The sequence below is a fragment of the Natator depressus genome, chromosome 2, assembly GCF_965152275.1.
Source record: "Natator depressus isolate rNatDep1 chromosome 2, rNatDep2.hap1, whole genome shotgun sequence".
In the NCBI taxonomy this organism is placed as follows: Eukaryota; Metazoa; Chordata; order Testudines; family Cheloniidae; genus Natator; species Natator depressus.
The window spans coordinates 205,542,574-205,568,445 of record NC_134235.1 but is presented as its reverse complement, the minus strand read 5'-3'; the positions used below and the strand labels follow the sequence as shown (position 1 = coordinate 205,568,445).

The 25,872-nt window shown below is 41.8% G+C and overlaps 1 protein-coding gene across 1 annotated transcript in view; it reads left to right on the top strand.

Moving 5' to 3' along the window:
* Positions 1-25,872, top strand: part of DNAH11 (dynein axonemal heavy chain 11) — a 276,304-nt gene that overhangs the window by 155,768 nt on the left and 94,664 nt on the right. The window contains 5 exon segments of the mRNA XM_074945797.1: positions 1,198-1,321; positions 2,149-2,291; positions 10,083-10,244; positions 20,570-20,803; positions 22,649-22,795. Coding sequence (XP_074801898.1) covers positions 1,198-1,321; positions 2,149-2,291; positions 10,083-10,244; positions 20,570-20,803; positions 22,649-22,795 — 810 coding nt within the window.

Below are 25,872 nucleotides of genomic sequence, written 5' to 3'. Positions count from 1 at the left end.
TCAAGTATAGAGCCATTTGTTTCTTTGTATTCAGTTTTTGTGTGAAATAATCCTTGTATCCTGAAGTCGTCATCTCCTGCTAGTCTTCCTGATCATTTCTACAATTAATTGTGATGTCAGAATTGGAGGACAATGGCTTCAAGTGAAGACTTGGGGCTTTTCTACACTGCCCTGCAGTTCACACTACCGGGGAGTGAATGGTAGTTTGCCCCAAAGTGCTGTGCTGTGATTCCTTCATGTGGACAGCGTGGGAGGAAACCAAAAGGTTCCTAGTTGACATCCTGTTCGATGACGACGATGTTAAGATGAACTAGGAACCTTAGTTCACGCCTGCAGCATCCACACAGGGGGAGTTACAGCGTAGCATTTTGGTGTAAACTGCAGTTCACAGTTTGGGCTGTGTGGCAGTGTAGACATAGCCTAAGATGTAGCAGCAGATGAACTTTTGCCCTAAACGATTGAGGAGGGGAGAGGAACTTGCTGATCCCTGTCAGAGCCAGAAGATCTCCCTACCACTGGACCACATGGTGGGCTGAGCATATCAACTGGCATGGTATATCATCTATATCACAAAAGAAATCAAATTCAGATGTAGGTGATGTCTTCTCTTTTTCTAAATTATTTGTTCCATATTTGTACAATGCTTAGCCCAATGTGATCCAGATCCATAACTGGGGCTCCTAGGTGCTATCGCAATACAAATAACAACAATAACATCCCATTCCTCTCTCAGCGAAATCCTTCAATGCTCTTCCTAGCAAAACAAACAAACAAAAAACCCTTTGCATTCTGCGTACAACAGATACAATAAGAAAACCAATCAAAAAGATTAAGCTGGCTTTTCTGTGTGATGCCTAGATATTATTAGCATAATTAAAACTGTTCTTGAGAGGGAGTTACTTGGCAGAGGTGTTACAATATCAGTTTTCACTATATTAGGAGGTAATTTTTATTGATTAGCAACCTGTTTTCATCACCACCACTTGGTCATGTCAAAGCCACTGTTCTTGTCATCAGATGTCAAAAACTGGAGATAACCTGCTTTTTTCCCTTTGGATGCAATGTGGCAAGCTAAAAAGCTGGAAATAAATTGTAAAGGCAACGAGGCATTGCTGTCAATTACATTCATTTCATGCCTTTCCCCCCACTGTATCAACACTTTAACAAACCATGAATGATTGCCTCTTTTCCTTACAGGTAGATCTTGCCAATTTGTACATCAAGACTGGAGCCAAGAGCATGCCCACTGTGGTTTTGCTGACAGATGCCCATGTTGCAGATGAGCGCTTTCTTGTGCTGATTAATGACTTGTTGGCATCAGGTGATTAGACCAACACATTTCTTGAAAGATCTTCCCCAATGACAAACGATCTGTGGTTTCAGTGAACTTTAGAGAGAGATTATTTGTCTTTGAGATGTTTGCAGGGGGAATCCTTCAGAAGGAGCCATTTTAAACCCAGCCAACTTGAGTATTATACCTAGTTTGCTTAAGGAATCAGTGCCCCCTTGAGAAGGCTAATAACAAGGTCATGTAATTCATAGATTGTAGACTTCATGCCCCTGATTCTTCTCTTCGCTGATGTCATTTTACACTGGTGTAATTCCACTGATTTAAATGCATTTATTCTGATTTTGCCAGTGTAAGAGAGAGGAGAATCAGGCTCTGTTAATATTTTGGGGTACGGATTCTGAATTTGGAGGTCACAAACAGGACGAGGGCAGGTTATGACCAGCATCCCATTCTTTATAGGTTGAGCGGAGTCCTGAAATTCTTTTTCACTTGTAACATGGGGTAACTGTCTGGAAAAAGTTGAGAGCTACTGTTTTAGAGGACAGGACACCCATAAATGTACTTCATGGTTTGTAGAAGTAAAACACAGAATTTTTTTCACTTGAGAGAAAATTCTCTCTTTCGATAAAAATGTCTGGGTAGCACTAGCTGTTGTTGTTTATTCCCATAGCACCTAGGATCCCCAGTCATGGACCAGTAGCCCATTGTGCTAGGGTCTGTACAGACAGGACAAGAAGGTAGTCCCTGCTGCTAGATCATATAAAACATACTTTAGTTAATAGTTTGGACTCTTGCTTTTTAGGACTTTTCTGATTTCTTCTCTCCCCTGCCCCCATCCCCCTTATGCTGTTATGCAGGAGAAGTTCCAGATCTATTCAGCAATGAAGATATGGATGGCATTATTAGAGGAATTAGGAATGAAGTCCGAAGCCTGGGTCTGATTGACACCAGAGAAAATTGTTGGAGATTCTTTTTGGACAGAATACGGCTACAACTAAAAGTAAGGAAAATCACATGCTAGAGAAACTTTGTGAAACCAGCAGCTGGTGATGGAAAATTGGATTATTTGAATATGCTATCGAGTGTGTTTAGAATCCAGGATGCTACACATAAAGATGCACATTTCCACATGGGTAACGCCTTTGACAATGAGCTTACATTTATGAAGTGGCTTTCATGCAGAAAGATCCCAAAGTAACGTACAAACGGGTTGCAAACTATGGACCTAATTCTTCCCTAAATCTGTCTTGAAGTTATTGGGAGCTGGACTAGGCTGTAACATTATATGCAAGTGTATTTAGATACAGGCCTTATCAATACTGGGACTCTAACTACTGATTAGCTGCACTGGTGTAAATCATGACTGCAGTAAGCATTTGCACTAGTGATTAAAATTTCACTTTAGAGTCCCCTTCACTCCCTATCATAATGCAGTTGTTTTATAGGTAAAATGTTGGAGCTGTTTAACAGAGCAACACTACAAAGCAATTTAGGGTAGGATGTGAAGAAGAATGCCATATCCTATTGAAACCTAGCCCTGGTCTACACTAGGACTTTAGGTCGAATTTAGCAGCGTTAAATCGATGTAAGCCTGCACCCGTCCACACGACGAAGCCCTTTATTTCGACTTAAAGGGCTCTTAAAATCGATTTCATTACTCCACCCCTGACAAGTGGATTAGCGCTTAAATCGGCCTTGCCGGGTCGAATTTGGGGTACTGTGGACACAATTCGACGGTATTGGCCTCCGGGAGCTATCCCAGAGTGCTCCATTGTGACTGCTCTGGACAGCACTCTCAACTCAGATGCACGATTGTCTGCTGTTGCTCTGACGCAGGGAGGGGCGACTGACGACAGGGCTTACAGGGTTGGCTTACAGGGAGCTAAAATCAACAAAGGGGGTGGATTTACATCAAGGAGTATTTCAGGCAGGACTTCACCGAGGGTTCCAATAAGAAATGGTGCACCTAAGTTATTGTTCTTATTGGAACAAGCAGGTTGGTCTGGCCTCTGATTGATACATGGCTAGATTTACCTCGCTGCACCTTCTCTGTGAGTGACTGCAGTGTGACCTAGAGGAATGAGTCCCCTAGACGGGGGTTGCGGGGGGGTTTGCAAATGAGTACAAAACAAATCTGGTCTATTTCTTGTTTTGATACACTCCATCTATCTTTTACATCTTTGGCTGGCAGCAGACAGTGCAGAAGGACTGCATGCCATCCACATCTCATGGCTGCTCGGCAGAAGATGGTACAATAGGACTGCTAGCAATCCTCATCTCTTGCCTGCCCGACAGAAGATGATGCAATAGGACTGCTAGCAATCAGTATGGACTGACTGCAGGACTAAAGAGAATGACTTGATCAAGTCACTCCAAATTTAGTCCCTGAGCCCATGTCTGCCCAGGCGCTCCTGATCGACCTCACACAGGCGACCAGGAGCACCTCAGACATGACGATGACGGCTACCAGTCCTACTGTACCGTCTGCTGCCACAAGGCAAGGGGTTGCTGCTGCTGTGTAGCAATGCAGTACCGCGTCTGCCAGCACCCAGGAGACATACGGTGATGGTGAGCTGAGCGGGCTCCATGCTTGCCGTGGTATGGCGTCTGCACGGGTAACCCAGGAAAAAAGGCGCGAAACGATTGTCTGCCCTTGCTTTCACGGAGGGAGGGAGGGAACGGGGGCCTGACGACATGTACCCAGAACCACCCGCGACAATGTTTTAGCCCCATCAGGCATTGGGATCTCAACCCAGAATTCCAATGGGCAGCGGAGACTGTGGGAACTGTGGGATAGCTACCCACAGTGCAACGCTCCGGAAGTCGACGCTAGCCTCGGTATTGTGGATGCGCTCCGCCGAGTGAATGCACTTAATGCACTCAGAGCATTTTCTGTGGGGACACACACACTCGAATATATAAAACCGATTTCTAAAAAACCGACTTCTATAAATTCGACCTAATTTTGTAGTGTAGACATACCCCTAGTGTCAGGGAAATGTTATGTAGACAGAACATAGTTATCCATGTTGGAAACTGGAAAACAGAAGCCAGCCACTCTCCTCTTGTGAAAAGTGTCATGGCATCTTTAAAGGCTTGAAGGTCACACACACCTCAATTTTACATCTCATCTATACAGATAACAAGAATATCCACTTTTATAACTGTTTAAAAAAAAAAGCAGCAGTTTTGGATTGAAATGGATATAAATTCTTGTACTGCAGGGATTAAGCTGATCTCTAACCAATTTTCACCTCTCTTCACATCCACTTACTCTCCGCTGCTTTTTTGTGTCTTCTGCCTTCCTCTTCTATTGCCATCACTTCTGTCCTCCACTGGTGATTTTTTCTTTAACCCAGAACTGTGGTGAACATTGGATATTGGTCTCTGGGAGGCATAGGGAGGGTCTGGTATGAATTGCATTCTCTGCTACTTTTGATCATCAGGCTTCAAGTGCATCAGAGCTGAATGGGGAAAATAGCTGCCCACTTGATATCTAGCTCTAGTTAGTGTTGTTAGTCTCTCAGGCTCATGAATATCAAATTCATATGCAATTTTTTTTTAAGAAGGGAGGAAAAAAGCTGTGAATTCCTGTATATTGCCTCCTCAGTTTTATCTTCTCCCTTCCCTTCGTACCCCTCTGATTGCTCCTATGATTTCATTATTTTTAAAAAGCCTTTTTAAAAACCTGCTTTCAAAATGCTTCTTACCTTGCCACCGTTTTGCAGGTCTCCCACTGTGCAAATTATCATTTCTGGAGACAACAACAGGGGGTATCTATTCACATCGCAAAGACTGCGAGCTAGAGATTTTGTTGTTCTGTAGGAGACATAAAATTCATGAGTTAACACACTCGCAGATATCTGTATGTACTTATGGTTATTGCTGGGTGACCCTCCTCCTCCTCCTCCTCCTCCTCCTCCCTACCTCCTTTCCCCAGATTTGTGGTGTAAACACAGACTAATACGATATAAAAGAGAATACATTAAGTATTTCAATCAATTCCTGAACCTCAAGCTTAATGAAGGTAAAAACATCTCTTTACTATTCAGTGTTTTACTAAAATCAATGCTATAGATTAAGCCCCTGTTTTCTTTGTGATCACTGCTTATGTTGTACCTTAGTTAGGTCTGGGAGTAGAATCTGGACTTCAGATTAAATCTGGGCCCCTTTTTTTTTTTTTGACAAAACATGCAAGAGTAAAAACAAAATGCCAGGATAAGAACGACAAAATTATTCTATTTGGAGCTTCAAAACAACGCTGCTATTAAAGTATGGGGCTGACACCAATTCTGCTTATGCTGGTATAAATACTAACAACTTTTGTTAAGGTTACTGTTGTTTCAACCAGTTCCCCGCCTCTCCTCCATGACTGTTCATTCCTCACTTTTCCCACCTCCTGTCTCCTTAGTTATCTTCATCATTTGCTGTAGAAATTAGCTCTGAAATGCTTTGGCATTCTGGGACCCTTGCCTACAGGTCACCAAAATAAGCACTGGTGGAAGTTTGTTGGCTACATCAGAGCAAATGCAAGAACACGTTACTAGAATGTACATTTTAAAATCTCAAAAAGTTCTGTGTGTGAGGACTGGAAAGCAGGTGAGATGTGTAGCTCATTCAATAAAGCCACAATTTATATGCTATGAGGAAGTTAAAAGAAAGCATAAAAAGTACAGTACCTTGTAGATACTCGTGAGCTATTTTGAGGTGGAAAAGCCAAGTAAGCTTAGGTAGAAAAGCATCTGCACCCCAAAAGTGCAATATAAATAATAATTCCACAGGTTTAATTAAATAGGTCATCAAAAGTAATTATTATACCATAAATGTAATTGTGCCTAACATTTAGAAAGGAGAGAAACTACTAGTTGGGACAGAAGACTGAGAAACTGTTAAATTCTGAGTCGCTCCTGCTTAGCAGTGTGTGCAAGACTTTGGATTTTGATTGTCCTTGCATCAAAAGTACTCAGAAAGCTGGGTATGAAATCTGCATGAATGTGAGGATCAGAGGCTTGGTCTACATTACAGCATTAGGTCAACATAAGGCAGCTTATGCTAACCTAATTATGTCAGTGTACAAACTACGGACTTGCTCCCGCCGATGTAAATGCCCTACTACACTGACATAATAACTCCACCTCCACAAGAGGCATAGGGCTTATGTCGATGTAGTTAGGTTGATGCGGTGTCCGTGTAGACACGGCAGGTTACTTGCATTGGCTGTTGGTTGTCATTTTTGTCAATTTCACGGCTCCATGCTAGAGCCGTGAAATTGACAAGAAAGCCCGGAGGCTCCCGGCTCCCCGCCTGGAGCAGAGCTGTGCCTGCCTGCTCCCCAGTCCCAGCCAGGCTGTTGCCCGGGCTCCTGGCTCCCCATTCCCCACTGGGAGCCCGGCTGCATTGAAGCTCCCTGCTTCCCACTGGGAATGTAGCAGCCACTCAACAGGGAGCTGAGAGCCCCAACAGCAGGTGTGCTCCTGGAAGGGAACCCAGAGCCCTGTTGGCAGCTGTGCTCCTGGTGGGGAGCAGGGAGCTGCAAGTCCTGACATGGATTGGGGAGCTGAGAGCCACCCCGGTGGCTGCTATGCTGCCTGCGGGAAGCAGGCTGCTGCTCCCCTGGGCTCCCAGTGGAGAATGGAAGCTGGGAGCCCTGTGGCAGCCTGGTGGGGAGCTGGGAGCCCGGGGGCAGACCAGCTCCTGGGGGGAGCAGTGCATGTAGCTGAGAGCCCATGTTCTCAGCCCCCAACACTGCCCCTCTTCAGCTGGTGGAAGTACTCCTGGTGAGGACACACACCACCGACAGAAGAAGGGCAGTGTGGACATGAACCACTGCGGTAATTACTGCAGTAGCTGTAAGTCTACCTAACATAAGTTGACTTACGTTTGCAGTGTAGCCATACCCTTAGTTAAGTGGGAAAGAAGTAACAGCTTCATGAGACTGGAACATAGTTTTGCAACATAGAAAGGGAACACGTGTAAAGGTGTAATAAATACAACTTGGTGTTATAATTGAACTGCATGGTTGCAGAAAAGTAGGAGGGCTGTATGGAGGAGAGGGGAACTTATTTGAAGATCACAGAGGAGAGGAGGCATGAAAAAGGGGCATGAAAAAGTTCAGATAATCAGCCATACTTTTGAGATTCTCTAACAGAACCTCGTATCCTATTTTTGTTCATTCAACTCTGGTTCAAAGCTTATTATTGCTGACAAATTCTCAAGTGCTATCCAGGATAAATGTACAAGTGAGTTATGGGTAGAAGAATCTGAGGTAAATATGAGAGGGGTGTTCCCTCTGTCTGTATATAAACTAGATCAACTGGGGAAAACAGAGTGACTACAGCAAATCAAATCTCCATTATAATATGAAATAGTCATTCCCCCCCGCCCCGTGCCACACAAAGAAATAAACAAACCGAGATCATAGCTATAGCGAAGTGAAGCATTGTGCCAAGCATGATGGAAATTGAATTGCTACATGTGAGCCACAATTAATTAGGAGTAAAATAAAAGGGGGTAAATGGAATAAAAAATGATGAGGGGTGCAGTGCAAAACTGAGACCATGATCCCAAATGCATGGATTTGGGGCCATAATTTTGTTCTTTAGGATTTTTCCCAGTAACAGCTCCAGTTGCCATCTTACTAACTCAGCTGGTATTTTCATGTTGACAGTTGTCTGTCTGTCTTCTTTACTTCATCTCTCTTTTTCCTCCTCTCCCATCACTTTCTTCTCCCTCACTGCCAGTCTTTCACTCTCTCCTCCTCCTCCCCCCATCTCCATAATGATTTCCAAAAGGACTGTTGAAATTGGGCTCTTTATGCTAATCTTCTGGCCAGTAGCGTTTCCCTCTGAGAACAGTGCCAGCGGTTCTGTGAAGCTGTCAGTGATCACACAGTCCTGCTTCTGGAGCCAGCACCATCAGGAGGAAGCACCACTTTGCCCCTACACCGCTAATTGTGAATTCAACAACAGTTTCCTTATCACATTGGTAGAAAGGGGTGGAAGCATGGGCGGAAATCCCCATAACCATGCACTGATTTCAAGCCCTTCAAAGCTAGAACAGACCAACGGCAAAGTGACAAAAGCCACATGGGTGGTGATGTTGCAACAGACTGTAGAGGTGCCAGTCAGTGATGAGGGTCTCCTTGTATGAGGCATGGCAAACCGGCATAAGAAAAAGACCGTCCTTGCCCCCAAAGAATTTACAATCTGAGCATAATCTTCATTATTTGAATGGTGGTTTGGGGTCATTACTCCTGGAATTTATTCACCTTTGCCCATAAGTGCAGATTGATTGCAACAAATTGTCCATATGGTTTCGTGAGCTACAGCTCACTTCATTGGATGCACCTGTATCGGATGCTGTAGCTCACGAAAGCTTATGCTCAAATAAATTGGTTAGTCTCTAAGGTGCCACAAGTCCTCCTTTTCCTTTTGCGAATACAGACTAACACGGCTGTTACTCTGAAACCTGTCCATATGGGTTACTCCCACACGGAAGAATTTGTAGAAAACTGTTCTGTAGTAGCTAGTCTTCGGTATTTTTTGTAGGGAAGCCACTCATCCCAACTTGTCTTTCTTTCCCCTCCTCTCCCAAGGGTCTGCCATCCCTGCCAAATGTTATTCCTGACCAAGCCCTTCTATTTTTAATTCTTCCTTGACTTCTCTTATTTCACCCCTCTATATTTCCCCCACTCCAGCTTCCTTTATCTCTCTGCTTTTCTTCCTTTTCAGCTGGCCTCACTTTGCTTCTTGACAATTTTCTGTGAATAAATTATAACAGCAGTGAAAGATGACTAAAGAGGCAGAATAAACCTATCATCTATCTAAAGTGCTCCACCAGTCTCTGTCCTGGCTTCTGCAGTTATTAGGAATGATTATAATCAATTCTGGACGTTTTAGTGAAAGTACTATTTGGGTATTTTTCCACTGGAACTAATAGTATTAAGATACTTACTCAAACAGATGTTGATACCACATGATTTGAAGTAGTCCTAAATAATAAGAGAAACTATGCATCTCATCTAGGAGGGTAGAAATGGGCAAAAAAACACTCCTTCTCACTTTTGACAGTCCAATGCTTGACAGTCAGCTAATTATCTTAAATCAAACATAACGCTCTAAAAAGATGTTATGTAGAGTAAATATCCACTCCACCAGCTCCTCCGGAGTAGCTTTTGCAAGACACTGATATCAACAAATAGTCTCATCGTGGTATTAATTGTTGTTGTTTAGTTTATTTTTTTATTTAATTTTTTATCTATTTTTATTTATTTATTTATATTTTACCTAGATGTTTTAGCCCTGATGTGGAAGCTGTATTCTGCTTTCCAGAAAGAATAATCATTGGAAATGCATGTACAAACTATGAGCCCTTTTCTTTTTTTCAGATGCCTTTTGAGCTCGCAGGGAGATTTTGAAACATTATTAGATATTACTTTAACCTACATAGCCAATCTAACAGTCTATCTCTAACTGTCTCTGTGTTGACAAAATCTTAGTCACATTACTGATTTTAATATACATGAAACTAAATAACTGATACTAGCTTGGGGAGGGAGGGGAAGAACTGACAGGCAGGCATTGTTTATATAATATACAATATAGTGAGTAAAACTTATCTGCATCAGGTAAAATTGTAGTTTGCCTAAGTTCATTAGCTGCTAGGCTGATTGGAATTTCAGCTGTGAACCCACTTGCAATGGCTCATTGCCATGGTTCACTACATTCCTTTCTTTAATCGCCTCAACTTGCCATGTAATTCTTTACTCTCTTTTCCCTCCTCATCTCTGCAGATCATTTTGTGTTTCTCTCCAGTTGGTTCCACGCTGAGAGTTAGAGCTCGGAAGTTCCCAGCCATAGTTAACTGCACAGCTATTGACTGGTTTCATGAGTGGCCGCAGGAGGCCCTGTACTCCGTCAGCAGGAGGTTCATTGAGGAGACGGAGGTGATTGAGGTACAGAGTTTCAAGCTCGTCAATCAGATGAGAAAGCAACACAGATCCCTGAAAGATCAATAATTGAATAAGCTGGAAAAACAATTTCCTTTTTCATTCCTTTTGCATATTCATTGTCTTTTAAGGTTATAAAGCTTACCCCAGCAACTGACTGCATTTCTATGACATGGGGTCATAGAAGGGGGAGGGGGAGGGAAACAGTGCTGAGAGTGCATGGCTTATCTTCCCCAAAATTTCCCTGGATGTTGGGCTTTTGGAGATCCCACAGACATGGGATTGCCCCGGGCCATGGGGTAGATTTAACCCTGTCAGTATAATGAGAGGTGTTCACTAGCACAGTAATAGATGGGGTCCCCAAATATTTGCAGTCTACAACCCAGATTGTTACCTCAGCAGAGCTAAATGTTTTCAATCCACTGAAGTTCTGGACAGGTTGAAATCTTCCCAGCAGCTACGCGCACAATGCAGCCAGCAGTTTAAAACCTGGGGACAGAGTTATTTCCTCCCCTTACACTGGAGTCTGAAACTTGACCCACCCCAAAAAATCCCATGACCATATGTTTCCTTTTAGGCTTTCAGTGTGTAAAAAAAGCCCAAACATAGCTCCTGTGATGGGCTTTTAAACAGCCTGACAGCATTTTTCCAATTGTGTTTTTTCTCCCGCATTGTCTTGGGGGTAGTATGGAGAAAGGAGAAAGCTACTCATTAAAAGACTTTTAAAGGACGTTGACCTCCTTCTTTCAAGGGTGTTTTGTTTCTGTCCCTCTTTCAGCCTGATAGGGATGTGAGGGTGTATATCTGATCAGGCAGCTGGCATCGTTACGGATGCTGATGGCAGAAACTGATGTGAAAGCGTAGATAATCCAGTTCCTGATATTACAGTGCTTGCTCCTATATAGTTCACATTCATCCAGAAAAGATGTTTAATCTCTTTCAACAACTCTGAAAATATTCCTCTGTGAATTTTGCATCCCAGGATTTTGGGAAGACCATGGATCCTCTCCCTTTTCACAATGGCAGGTTCTGAGTTGTTTTTCTAAAGTAGTGTGTAAGTGAATTTGGTGGCTCTGAAGGAGAGGGACTCTCAGCAGAGGCTGGTGTGCCAGCTTCTATATGCATTGGTGGCTGGATCCTGACTTTAATATATGATTTACTATTATGGTATTCAACCTCCTTTGGTCAGAGACTGCCAAGGGTCTGATACCAGCTTGTGCGGTGGCTTTGTGATGTAGACTACTATTTTCACTAATGAGCTACATGCCAATTTGAACTCTGATCTCCAGATGTGAGAAGTTGGTTCATTAGCCCCTCGCTCCCCCACATGTGGCTGTTTTTAAAAGTTAGAATCTAATGTGTGTGGAAATTTAATGCAGAAAGGGTGCTGATACAGTTTCATTTATAAGCAAGAAAGATGTCAGGACATTGTTGGTTTTGGTTCAGTGGCAATTAGTGTGTAGAAACTCTGACTTTCAGGGGACAGTACTTCCATTTTCCTGGGTCCGTCTAGTGATGTAAGGGATTTGTAAAGACCTGAAGCACGGGATTTCAGGAGTGCAGATGAAGAGCCTAGCATCTCAAGTCAGCTATCCCCTGGCATTAAGGAGAAACTCCATAGGGAGAGTTTCCAGGCAACTGAATGCTGTGGGGATGGCAAAACCTCCAACTGAAGGTCTGGTAGTGGCAACAGGTAAGATACCTCTTAGAAAAGAGCTTGCAGAACTTGATGCCACCAGTTAGATGCAATAAGGACTGGAACTTTGGGAAAAGAGACAACAAATTTTGTGCTGGATTAATATATTTTCTGTTACTGATAAACATCTGATTTCTGTGATAGACTTTAGTTATTAGTTGAAAAGCCTGAATAGGCAATAAAATTTTAATGTGAAGGAGACAGCAGCATTTGTGCTCCATTCATAAGGAAAAAATACAGAATCATTAAAGAATAAAGTAAAGAAGGGATGGAGGGCCGTCTTTGGTGATCTTTACATCCTGGTAGCAGAGCTATTTTGTGTCCTTTACCTCTTGTGCCATTGACAGTGATCAGTGCCAGGCAAGTTGTGATATGAAGCGTGACCAATGACATCTACTGGCTATGGAGAGACTTGCTTCACTTCTTATCTCAGTGTCTCACAATACTGTTTGCTGTAGCCCGCTCTACAGTGGTATACTGATGCCTCCTATAGGATTCTAAGAGCAAGAGAGAGAGAGACTTAGAAATCCTTACTGTTTTTGATAAAAACAGCCCAACCTTGCCTTGTAAGGTACTTAAAGAGATTTTGGTGGTAGGGCACCTGAATATATATATATATATATATATATTTTTTGCTGTTTTATCAACTTACACGTTCCTGTTTAGTTTAAAGGAGAAATGAGGATAATGTGCAGAAGAGAGAGCATGTTTATGATGCACTTCCTTTTGTCTAAAGGTTAAACACATTTATTTTGATTTGAATGAATACAAATTTTGATCACTTCCTTAATAAATTGAAATCCACACCATTAAGAACACAACATGGGTCATCTCAGTTTAGGCATTTAATATTAACGGACCCTTTGCTAAGAATAATGTTTTTACATGGTATAAAGTACCTGCTTTGGATGTCTGGAAATAAGTCATTAACAGAAGGATATGTGCATATGTGATTCTCTTCTGTACAGAGGCACAAATGAGTGGATAACTGTCCCTAAGAAATATTTTTCCTGTTCAGCCTAATAATGAAATAAATGGTAGTTGACCCAATAGACAAAATAATTTGATGTTTTATCTTCATCATCAGACATTTATTTTAGGACTCTGTCTCAACACTCTCTCTTCTCAGAGTAGCATTTGATGGCTGAGACAGTCCAAATAATGTCAGTGGGTATGTGAACCAATTAGAAGACTAACATGGTAAAACAAAGTATAAAAAGACAGGCAAGGGAGGTGGGAGTGGAAGGGGGTAGGGTGGACCTGGAACAGAGCTGTTATAGCTGCTCTGTCCCTCTGTCTTTTTGAAAGAAAAAAAAACTAAAGGAGACAGAAGAGAGCAGAGATGAATCAGAAAGGCAGGTGAGGTGAGTAGCATAGCAAAGAGGGCAGCTGAGAAGTAGTAGAAAGTGTGAAGGGGGAATGATCAGAGAGGAATGAGGAGCAAAGGAAGGGCCAGGAGGGCGGCAGAGATGTATTAGGGAGGTAGGGTGGGAGAGGATTACCCTGAAGAACAGAGAGACCCTTAGCTGGTATCTGGCCGCCTCTGTCAGCTGAAAGGGATTTATGTGGGTGGGTTTTTCCTTTTTTCATTTGTAGCGCTGCTGTGTTTCATGGGCAGTTCAGTTTGCTTCATTTTAGATATTTAGATATCCTTTTATCGCCTCTTATCAGAGGAGGCTTGTTAGCCACAGTTCACCTGTGTCCAAACTGTTGGCATGTGTTATGATCATGTCATCCAGTAATTTGGGAACATGAATGCCAGATCTACAGTTAAGCACTTGGTTATTGGTTTAACCTACACTCAACTTTTAATTGTCCCAAACCTGTGTTTTAAGAAAACCGCAGTAACTACAAGAGGTTTGAGTTTGAGGCAGGTTTTGAAACTGTGCTTTAAAAGAAAAAAAATCACTACAAATAAAATAGTACAGCTGAGTGACCCCTTTAAAAATAAACCTCTGAATTTAATGCCAGCTCTCTTGTGGTGAAATGAAACGGAAGAAATTCAGGCCGATGGAGAGTAATTGGATTTTGTGGTTGGTTTAGGGTTCAGCATTTAGGCAGCATCTACAGGTGAAGAGAGAAAACCAGCTTTCTCCCCACTTCTAGAATGAAATCCTGGCCCCACTGGAGCCCTTAGGAGTTTGAAACCAAAGGCAAATTGGGCCAGGATTTTATACCTATTGTTTAAAAAGTCTAACACTGTATTTTGGGACTGGGTCGGGGGAAGGACTGGCAACATCCCAAAGCTTCATTCTCATCGGTTACTAGAATCTCTGGATGCAACTAGGCAATGGTTATTGCATATCACCATGTTCAGTGGGACTGAAAGTCTAATCAAAGAACTTCATTTGGACTAACAGAGGATTTACAATGGCTCTTCTGCAAAACCCACATCGATTTTCAGTAAACTCCTTTTTGCTTTATTTTTGAATTGTGTTAAAAAAACTCAGCTATTTGACTGATCCTAGCAGCAGGATTTCACCAGACCTGCACTCAGTTCTTTCTCTTCTTACTTCCTGTGCAAGGGCTAGAAATACCCAGAAGAGACACAAAATAAAATATGTGAAGATCAGTGGAGTGGTAAATGATGATGAGAACAGGGCAGAAATGCAGAGCAATCTGGATCACTTGGTAAACTGGACCCATACAAACAAAAACTGTAATACAACCAAATACAAAGTTATACAGAATGAAGGGGACCTTTATTATGGAAAGCTGTGACTATGAAAATGATCGAGGGATCATAATAGAAAAGCAACTGAACATGAGCTCCCAGTGGGATACTATGGCAAAATGGGCTAATGTGATCCTTGCATGTATAAACAGGGGAGTAGAGAGCGGGGGGCGGTGTTTGCCTCACCTCTGCATATGGCACTGGTGAGATCAATAGTGGAATACTGCATACAATTCTGATCACGTTTTTAAAAGGATGTTGAAATATTAGAGAGGGTGCAGAAAAGATCCACAAAAAGGATTCCAGGGCTGGAGAAAATGATCTCCTTAAGTCTCTCACTTTTAGGCAATCTGTTTTGTTTATCAAAAAGAAGATTGAGAGGCATCTTGATTTACAGTGTTATAATTATTCTCATTAAGAAAAAATACGGTACTGTAGGGCTCTTTAATCGGGTGGAGAAAGGTATAACAAGATCCAATGGCTGGAAGCTGAAGCAGACAAGTTTAAATTGTAAATCAGGCACATGTTTTTACCAGTGAAGGTGATGAACCATTGGAAAAAACTACCAAGGGCATTTGGTGGATGTCTTCAAATCAAGACTGGGTGTCTTTCTGGAAAATACGTTTGAGTAAAGCCTAAACAAGTTAGTGGGCTCAATGATGGATATCTGGGTGAAACTTAATGGCCTGCGATATACAGCAACTCAGAGTAGATGATCTAATGATCCCTCTGGCCTTAAACTATGAATCAATGAACAAAGTGTGAAGCTGAGAAAAGTGACTTGCTTTACTCAACAGCATCCTTGCCAGCTGTAGGAGTCTTTCTGGAAGGGTACGGGCCATAGTGTGGTATAGTGAGGAAGAAAAAAGGAGCTTCAAATTGAGAGAGACTGGGGAGGAAATGTAGAGCATCAGAGTAGAGGTCAAGTTGGTTCTGGTGGGGTTTTTTAAATGTTTTTTTTACAGCAAAAAATCAAATTGATAAACATTAACACAGCTTGGCAAAAAGAGAGAAGCCCAAGTAGAGATGCTGAGATTTAAATGCCATATATTGGGTGTATAGGGTTAACTCTCCATTATTCAACTTTGGTTGGGGCTGAAATAATGATTGTAAAGTGTGTTCTCTGAGGTATTGGCCCATCTGTCTAATCTTAGTATGCCACGTAATCTCCAGATCCCACAACCAACTGTATTTTCATGTATCAACTGGAAACATAAAATAAGGGGCTCCACAATTAACTTCTCTTTCCCATCCTTTTTTGGGGGAGGGATGGCTCAGTGGTTTGAGCATTGGCCTGCTAAACCCATGGTCGTGAGTTCAATCCTTGAGGGGGCCATTTAAGGATCTGGGGCAAAAATTGGGGATTGGTCCTGCTTTGAACAGCGGGTTGGACTAGATGACCTCCTGAGGTCCCTTCCTACCCTGAGATTCTATGATGCAAACAAAAAAAAAAAAAAACCCTTCCCACTCCTTTGAAGTTCTTCTGCTATGCTCTCTTCCACTACAGTGCCGGAAGCTTGGTACTAAACTCTGCACTTCGTTTAAGAAAATTTGTCATTCTACCCCTTGCATAAGATACAGTGAAATCCAGCATAATATGACATAATGGCAGCTTGAAATATCATCCCTTCCTGGCTTCCAATTCTAACAATGGGTAGGTTTCCCTCCCTGTTTTGATAACTGCCTAAATTACACAATCAAGAGGTTCAGTTGCATCAGTCATTTCTGCTGTTACTTAGTGCATTTTCAGCTAACGGAACTTGTTGGCGAAAGCTGAGATCTGTAGTCAGAAGGTAAATAGCTGGTTTGGTAATGACTAGTTTAGATCCTGAGAAAAGCAATAAATAGCCTTCCTTATTCAGACAAAAGTCGTCTTAACTCCAGTAGTGACCCAGAGCGGATACAGGATTGTCTGAGCTCTTGCATGCACAAAAGCCAGTATGCTGAGATCTAAAATAAAGTGATTTCCTTGGTGCATCGGAAGTGTGTTTAAAAAAAAAAAAAAAGACTTTGCCTTTGTATTTTGTTACATATTAGATACAAACTCCCCCTCTCCCCCCACATTCTCTTTAGGAATATTGAATATTCTTGATTCAGAACTTGGTAATCTTGGTTATTGGCTTGTTGCTATTTTATACTTCCCAGTGATCAGCAGTTAAATAAAAAATTGAAAGTGTCAACGAGTTTTACATAAAGAAGGCCAAACTAGCGATAATAATTTTCTTTGCCTACATCTCTGAATGGGCTTATACTGAAAAATGCAATGTAGCATTAAAAAAAGGAGAGAGATAAATGAATGGCAGAATAAATAATTTATGCTAATGAAATTACTGCAATTAGTAGTTCCACAATGACCCTTTTAAAAGCCACAGCTGTTAATGTCAGGAAGTGCTGTCACTGCTGACCTTATCATAAGAGAAAGTGACAAATTGAAAATGCAGGGAAGACCAATCATCAAAGAGGTCTGTTCGGGAACGATTAGAGTTTTCTGAAAAACAGTGTGAATTACAACCAGCTGCTCTCTGGCTCGGCATATCTCCCATGCTGTGCCATTTTGTTAAGCTTGATAACAATAGTTATTTTGCCCCATTGAGACAAGTTGTCTCAGGCCACTTGCAGCTCTACCGGAACCCACTTCCTCCCTCACTGATTTACAAATGAAACTGTTGTTAAAGAGTGCTTTTCAGGACTGTTGAGTAGAGACCTCTCATAAGCATCATGATTGGGTAGGGGCCAGTTACTCTGTAAGAAGGTTGCCCTTGGCTAGGATGGATATCTGTACTGCAGTGTTTGTGTGTATAATAGACATTTAAAAGTAAAAGACTGAAACAGATTTCTGCTTGTGACCAAATGTGCATAAAATATTTTTGTTCATTTCCTTGCTTTAAGAAACAGATTTCTGTATTGTATTTTATATTAGCTGGGTTATGCTACCTTGGCTTCAACAAACGATGTGGAGACTCTAATTTATTGTTTTAAAGGCAATTTATTTCAACTTTCCATGTATGCAATCATTCTGTGTTTGGTTCCTGCTTCCGATTTCTGTTATTGCAGTCACAGGTGAAACTGTTTTTTTAAAGCTAGCTTTTAAAGCCATAAAATATAATGAGGCTTCTCACTAAGAAAAATTGTAAGTCTGTCTACACCAACCTGATTGTAATATTAATGATGTAGGTTTGAAACGTTTAACTGCATCAGCAACCACTCACGAGCAATTTTCCAAAAGATCTCTAAGCATTATTGACAATGCTTTGGTAAATTATGTGTGTCTTTCCTAAGAGTTGGTGTAGCTCATTTAATTCATATTAATTGATTTTTAGGCTTCCCTTGATTAATTGAACTGGGTTCGTCTTGTACAGAATGCAATAAATAATCATTAAAATGAGGGAGATGTGACTCCACAGATTATAAAGTTAAGTACATTAGAAGTCAGAGAGGACAAAATGGAAAAAAAAGTTTAACCCAAGAAGTATTTTCCCAAGCTCCAAGTTCTACAGAATATATATGTATATATGCTAGTGACTCTAATTTTCTTAGACTTGTATTTTTTTAATAAAAAGCCCAAAACATTTCTCAGGGAAAATTAGCTTTTCATTCCAAGCTTTATTCAGTAAATAGTGCTCCAGATCAAAGCCCCAGGGTGGCATATCTTATCTGCTGGGAATTTTGGAATGAAAATAATTTAAAGACCTGCGCTTAGAACGCTCCTTGTCCTGTCCCTTCCCATCCTCTCCATTTAACTCAAGCTAAGTGGATAAAGATGGAGTTTCACTTTTGTCCATGTTTTGTGCTTGGCATGGGACTATGTGAGTAGATATTATCCCTTTCAAGAGCTTTAAATATGCTTTGCCTGTTTTGATTACCATGTAGTATATTGGAAGAGGTTATACATTCTAAAGAATCATAAAGTAGGATTGTCAAATTAAAACTATAGGAAAGAAGTTATGAAGAAATGCTCCATTGGTGAGTACAATATACATACATCAGTGGCTCTCAAACTGTGGGTCAGGACCACAAAGTGCATCGTAACCCCATTTTAATGGGGTCGCCAGGGCTAGCTTAGACGTTCCCAGGACCAAAGCCCGAGAGCTTCAGCCCTGGGCATCAGGACTCAGGTTACAGGCCCCCTGCCTGGGGCTGAAGTCCTTGGGCTTTGGCTTTGCCCCCATCATAAAAATAAAGGGAAGGGTAACCACCTTTCTGTATACAGAGCTATAAAATCCCTCCTGGCCAGAGGCAAAACCCTTTCACCTGTAAAGGGTTAAGAAGCTAAGATAACCTCCCTGGCACCTGACCAAAATGACCAATGAGGAGACAAGATACTTTCAAAGGGTTTGTCTGTCTGTGCCGGGAACAGATCAGGAATGCAGTCTCAGTACTTCTGCTAGTTAGTAAGTAATCTAGCTAGAAATGCATTAGATTTCCTTTTGTTTAATGGCTGGTAAAATAAGCTGTGCTGGGTGGAATGTATATTCCTGTTTTTGTGTCTTTTTGTAACTTAAGGTTTTGCCTAGAGGGATTCTCTATGTTTTTTTAATCTGATTACCCTGTAAGGTATTTACCATCTGGATTTTACAGAGGTGATTCTTGTACCTTTTCTTTAATTAAAATTCTTCTTTTAAGAACCTGATTGTTCTTAAGATTCAAGGGTTTGGGTCTGTGTTCACCTGTACAAATTGGTGAGGATTTTTATCAAGCCTTCCTCAGGAAAGGGGGTGTAGGGCTTGGGAGTATATTTTGGGGGAAGACATCTCCAAGGGGGCTCTTTCCCTGTTCTTTGTTTAACACACTTGGTGGTGGCAGCATACGGTTCAAGGACAAGGCAAAGTTTGTACCTTGGGGAAGTTTTTAACCTAAGCTGGTAAGAATAAGCTTAGGGGGTCTTTCATGCAGGTCCCCACATCTGTACCCCAGAGTTCAGAGTGGGGAAGGAACCTTGACACCCCCCTCCCCCGCACTGGGGGTTTGAGCTGAGTCAGGCTTCAGTCCCTCCCTCTTTCTCCCCCCCCCCCCCCGGGTCACGTAGTAATTTTTATTGCCCAAAGGGGGTCACGGTGCAATGAAGTTTGAGAACCCCTGACATACACTAAGTAATGGATTAAATGCCTGACCCAATACTCATCGAAGTCAGTAGACTCCCTTTGACTTCAAATGGCATTAGATTGGGTGCAGTCCTGTTCTTTTGAAGTCAATGGCGGTATCGCCAATTGACTTCAAGTAGGAACTGGATTGGGGATTATGACATATGTGGGAGTCTGTGGGGATCAGTGGAATCAGAGCAAGACCATCATGCACATTTTTTACTTGACCTGAACACTATTTTTCAATCAAGAGTTCCAGAAGTGAAATATCAAATTCCTAGCACATTAACTCTACTTAATAGTACAATGGTGATTAATTATAGATCTTAACATTTTTAGCCTTCTGTTGGTGTTTTTTAAAAATAACTCAAATCAGGGATGCTGGAACAGGGGGCCATGGCCTCATCACTTTTTACCGGCTGTAAGGACGAGCGACGGGAGAAGGGGAGCAAGTGGGGGATGGGGTCTTGGAGGAGAAGAGGTATGCAGCGGCGGGGCCTCAGGAAGAAAGGGTGGCATGAAGGCAGGGGCTCACAGAGAAGGCACAGTGTGGGACGGAGCCTCAGGGAGAAGGGGTGTAGTCTCAAATATATGGTGAAATGATGCATAACACTCAACTGCTGTGGCAATGAAAGTCTTGTGAGTACTGTGAGAATTATTCTAAATTGTAAAAAGTTGGGGAGACTCAGTTGGATTATTTGAATACTTTGTTTAGTGCACTGAAAGGGTTATGCTTTTGAAATGGAGTTTGAAAATTACTATTGCTGGCAATCCTTCCTTAGTTGTGTAACTGCTTCTGAGGTATATAACTGTATTTAATCTTTGAAATATTCCTTTGCCCTGTCATTTAAATTTGTTTTTGTTCCTTGGATGTTTTCAGCCACGGGTTCAGGATTCCATTTGCCTTTTTATGGCCTATGCTCACACCAGTGTCAATGAGATGAGTGAAAAATATTATCAGAACGAGAGGCGGTACAATTATACCACTCCAAAAAGTTTCCTGGAGCAAATCTCACTTTATAAGGTCCTGCTGGAGAAGAAATACAAGGAGATGTCCAAGCGCATGGAACATCTGGTGAATGGCATTCAGAAGTTAAAAACAACAGCTTCTCAGGTAAATTTTCACATATGAGGAAAGACATACTCTTGTCTCTCTCTCCTCTAAGGAATGCATTTTTTTTTTCAATCTGACAGTGGCAATATTGGTAATCTTATATTGAAATGTCTCTGCACCTTTTCAGTAGGCTGCTGAGTTCTGGCACTGCCAGTTCAGTGCTGTACTAGGTCTTTGAAACTGGATTTTATTTTATGTAGTGCCTTTCAAACTCCAAGTACGTGTAGATGACTGTCAAGGAAATGGGTTACTATCTTAACATTTGAGCTAGATTGTGGCTCAAAGTCAGAGCCTACCCTGGAGGGGTGGGAAGGGCCCCAGAAGAAATTTTGAGAGGCTCAGAGTGCAGTATCAGCAGGGCCACTGTAGGAGAAGGTACAGATGTGCTCCTGTCTGTGACAGCTGGCTGGCTGATGGGAAAGGGAGGGTTAGAGGGGTGAAGCCATGCCATCATTTCTTCCTGTCTCTTTTTAGGAGGCTAAGCTAGCTAGCTGTAAACAGTGCCTGTGCTCCCCACCAAACTGTAACTCGTCTCTGCACAGGGATACCAGGAGGGGAAAAGCTCTTTGGATCCTCTTTTCCCTTTTCAGCCTCAGACACACGCTCATGGCTGGCAATTTGTTTGCTAAAACGAAGAAGTCTCTGTGTTTATAGATCTAGAAAGAACATTCAGTTGCAGTGTTTGCATAGCATTGCAACTTTGTGCTAGTGCATGAGAACCAGGGGGGGAAACTTTATTCCTATTGTTCAAGCTGAGGGATGTGAAAAAAGTAAACAGCCAGCATAAAAGCCTTTTATTACTGTATTAACAGTCAGCTTTAGGATATCACATGGTGCTCATGAAACAATGCCTCAAGAGGGTTAAGTGGGAAGATTCCCAGGGCTCTAACAGAGGCAAAGGTGGGGAGAGGTTGTGTAATAATTTTTTTGGGGGGGGGGGAGGGGGGAGGAGGAGAGGGAGGGGCTTCAGCATTTCATCTTAACATTTTCCAGCAAACAAACAGAACAGCCCTCAGATCTTCTGCTGGCTTTGAGGTTTAAAGCCACTACTACTGACTTGGCACCTGTCCGTATCAGGTTATAGTGTATCTCTTCTGATTTGATACAGAATCATATCATGACCAACAACCAGATAAAGTGCTTGAATGAGTAAGAAAAACCAAAGAAGAATAAGAAGAATATATATTTTAAGCACTTCCATTATGCTTGGAAAAATACTGTTGTTGAATATTTTGATATGGGTGACTAGCATGTCAGGCAATAAATTGCTCTTTCAACAAACAGGTAGCCTTTGTTAAACAAAACCTGATTTTTTATTTTTTTTTTTATGTAAACCCTTCGGCAAATCTCCATTAAAATTATCTATGAAAGGCTTTTCAGAGCGATTAATGAGCATTTTGCAACATGTCCTGTTGCTGGTGTTTATACAGTTGCATCTTCGTCAGGGCTTGCAGCACCTTGTTGAGCTGCTTAGACATCTGGTTTCAAGAACAACCTTGGTCTCTCATAAACTGGACAGATCACGGTTTGTGTCCATCAGAGGAGGGGCTGAGGTTTTGGCGGTTGTGGTTTGATTGTTTTGTATAATTTTGTTAGTTCATTTAGAAAGCAACAAACTTCTCCCCTGAGCTACAGAAATGGGGCTGTAGTATGGAAACAAATCATAACAAGTGAAGATGAAAAATAAGGGATGGATACTATTTTGCTTTGAAATGGAACTGAAAACAAAGCTAAAGTACAAGTTATATCCAAGTGTTATACATTCCCCTTCAGGAAGTGTACTTGTTCCAGAACTGTGCCTGATTAATGGCTACTCCAAAAAATTTCTTCTCTGTTGCACTGCAGGTAGAAGACCTGAAATCCAAACTAGCCTCTCAAGAGGCAGAACTACAACTGAGAAATCAAGATGCTGAAGCTTTGATTACTAAGATAGGGCTTCAGACCAAGAAAGTGAGCCAGGAAAGAGCCACTGCTGATGCAGAGGAGCGAAAGGTCAGTCTAATTCCACCATTTAGGGTTGTTGAGCTATATTTAACACAAAATAAACCTTTGTAGGTGAACAGTTTTGAACAACTTCCTCTCTAGGGAGCATGAAGTCTAAAAAATTATTATACTTATACTTGTAACAGCATTTCAGACCATGATTATCATTTGACCTTTCTTTACATTATGCATTTTCTCAACCTTTTAGCTTTTAATGATATGAAAGCACAATAAATACTGAGCTCATTCAAGCATATAATGGATGTGGATCTTCAGAATCGGGCCTATCTGTAATACAGTAATGGTCACAGAGTCTTCTCTGAGAACTTTAGGTTTCTAAAGGCTTTGTGGTTTTAATTAAATTGAACAACTCAATTGATATCAAAGTCCATTCCATTGCCTTACATTTATTTCCAAATTTTGAATCCTAAAATCCTTCCATGGGATGTATAAGTAGGGTGACCACATGTCCTGTTTTGGCCAGGACAGTCTTTTTTTATAAGCCCTGTCCCAGCCATCCCGACTTTTTTGGGAAAAGTGGGGTATTTTTCCTGTTTGCTCTTGCCAACTGATCAAATTTGCAAGAGCAAACGGGAGAAAGACCCACCTTTGTCAAAAAAGTGTGAGCAGCAATGCCAGCCCCATGCAGAGCTTGGATGGGGAGCAGGCAGAGCTCGAGCAAGCAGCGACACCAGCCCCAGCCTCGTGCAGGGGTGGGGGTGGGACGCAGGGCAGGCAGAGCTTGAGCGAGCAGTGACACCAGGCTTGAGTGGGGAGGGGAGCTTGGGCAAGCAGTGATGCCAGCCTCGCGTGGCCGGGGTGCTCCAGCAAGCAGCTTGGGCCAGCCCCAGACGGGAAGGGGGAGGTGTTGGGCAAGCAGCTCATGCCTGCCTCATGCATCAGGGTCGGGGGGTGCTCAGGCTAGTCCCGTGCAGTGTCCTGTTTTCCTTCTGGGAAATAGGGTTGCCCTATGTGTAAGCAGTTTCGAATCTTCATCCTTTTTCTCTGCTCTACTCAGCATATGGAATTATCTATCAATTTTATTATTAAAAAGACAAAGTAACTAGACTCAGATTCAGGGTTTTATCCTGAACCGAAACGTGTAAACCACTAAATGAAGCATCCTATTTTTGCACTAAAAATACAGTGACTATACCTTTGTTATCATAGCTATTGATCTGTTGAAGTCCCTCCTACCCTGTGGCCTAATGGACTTCTGCAAGCTCGGCAGTTTGCTGTGAAAACTTCTGTGTGTTGTCTCCATTACCGACATCAGAGAGACGACTTTCCTAATGTTTCAGAATAGCAATTAAACTGTTTTGGTGTAGGGACAGGTAACTCAAGTCACAACAAATTTTGTAAACTGAGTTGAGAACAGTCACAGTCATACTATGCTGTCTGTAGGGCTGTCAAAACTTTCACCTTTTCTTGTGGCTATCCTTCATCCCATAGCTGTTGACTTGCTACAAGGGTTACTATTAGGGATGCTTTTATTGTTTTAATGCAACTTTTTGAGCCTCATTCTGCTTTCGTTAAAGATGGTGGTTTTTTGTTTTGCCACTGATACAATAAGGGTCTGCTCCAGTTTCTACTTATATCTTTCCATTTTATGCTAATTATGGACATTAGCCTTGGCAAATCCCGTTTTATACAAGAATTTAAAAGATTTGCCGTACATGTTAAAATCAAAGTAGCGCCACTAAACTTGCACAGATTGGATTGCTCAGGAAAAGCTCCCCATTTTTTTCAACCACCTTTCAGTGGACTTCTTATTGCATCTGTTCTGCATGTTTCCAATAGATTTAGGATTGAGGAATGTCCTTGTCACAATTCAAATTACTTCATTAAGCAATTAGGTACAACACAATTAGATATCCCAGGCCATTTTTTCAGGCTCAGGCAAAGCCTCCTGCCTATAACAATTGCAACATTCCCTTTAGTTGTCTTATTGCTCTGCTAAAACGTTTTAATTGGGATGAAGTTATCTGTGTGTGTGTGTGTGTGTGTGACACTAATCCCAAGATATTTTAAAAAGCTGAAGATGGTCTATAAAGACTAATCTGCACCTGAAATTTTTTATAAAAAGTGATCAGCAAATGAGAATTCAAGCAGTTTATAAATATTTTTCAAACCATGGAATGTTGGCAATTAATCACGCTTATTTTAATTACTTTAGTTTAAAACCTTTAGAGTAGGGAAGTGTGACAGGGTTCCCAGTGTGCAGCCTGGCCTGTGGAACTGCTGAGCCTCTCTAAACCCACCAACCTGAAGTATCCCTCACATTTTGATGCTGATGCCAAGCTACAAACATCTAATAAGCACTGAACTTACACAGACATCCACAGGCAGGGACATACCTGTGATACATGATCTCCCGGCCACTCATGAACTATCAATAGGGAGGCTCCAGCCAATTCCTTCCAGCTCCCCACCCTTGCATCCCAGAACTGTACCATCTTGCACTGGGTCAGAACCCTCGCCAGTGCAAGTTCATTGCCTAGTTTGCCACTTCTTTGTGGAAAAGTGGACATGCACTAGCCTTTGTAACCTGAGCAGATTTCCCAAGCACTTTAGACAACTCCACTGGTAAAGATAAAACATCAAAATGAGTTTATTAACTATAGAAAGATAGATTTTAAGGATTTTAAATGGTAGGCATAAAGGTCAGAGATAGTTACCTTAATCCTAAACTTTTAGTCTAAGCAAGAGTTGAATCAAACAGCTTTTCTCACCCTGACAGATGATACAACCAGGTTACAGTTCCTCTATACACAGACTGGACTCTCTTTCTAGCCTGGGACCAGACTTCCCCAGTTCAAAGCCTTTGTCTTCCAGATGAGCTTCCAGCTGTTGACATGGGGAGGGGCGAAGAGAGACCAAGAGATGATGTCATTTCCCCTCTTTTTTTTTTTTTTTTTTTTTTAATTTTCTTCCAGCTTGCTGGAAAGATCCTTGCTGTTTTGATGGGATCAGGCACTTCCCATTGGTCAAGCGGTCTCTATTTCGTACATGATTTCTCTAAGGCGTCTCTGGGATGGTGGATTCTTTTCTTTATAGGTGTTGATGAGCTATTAACACTGTATGGC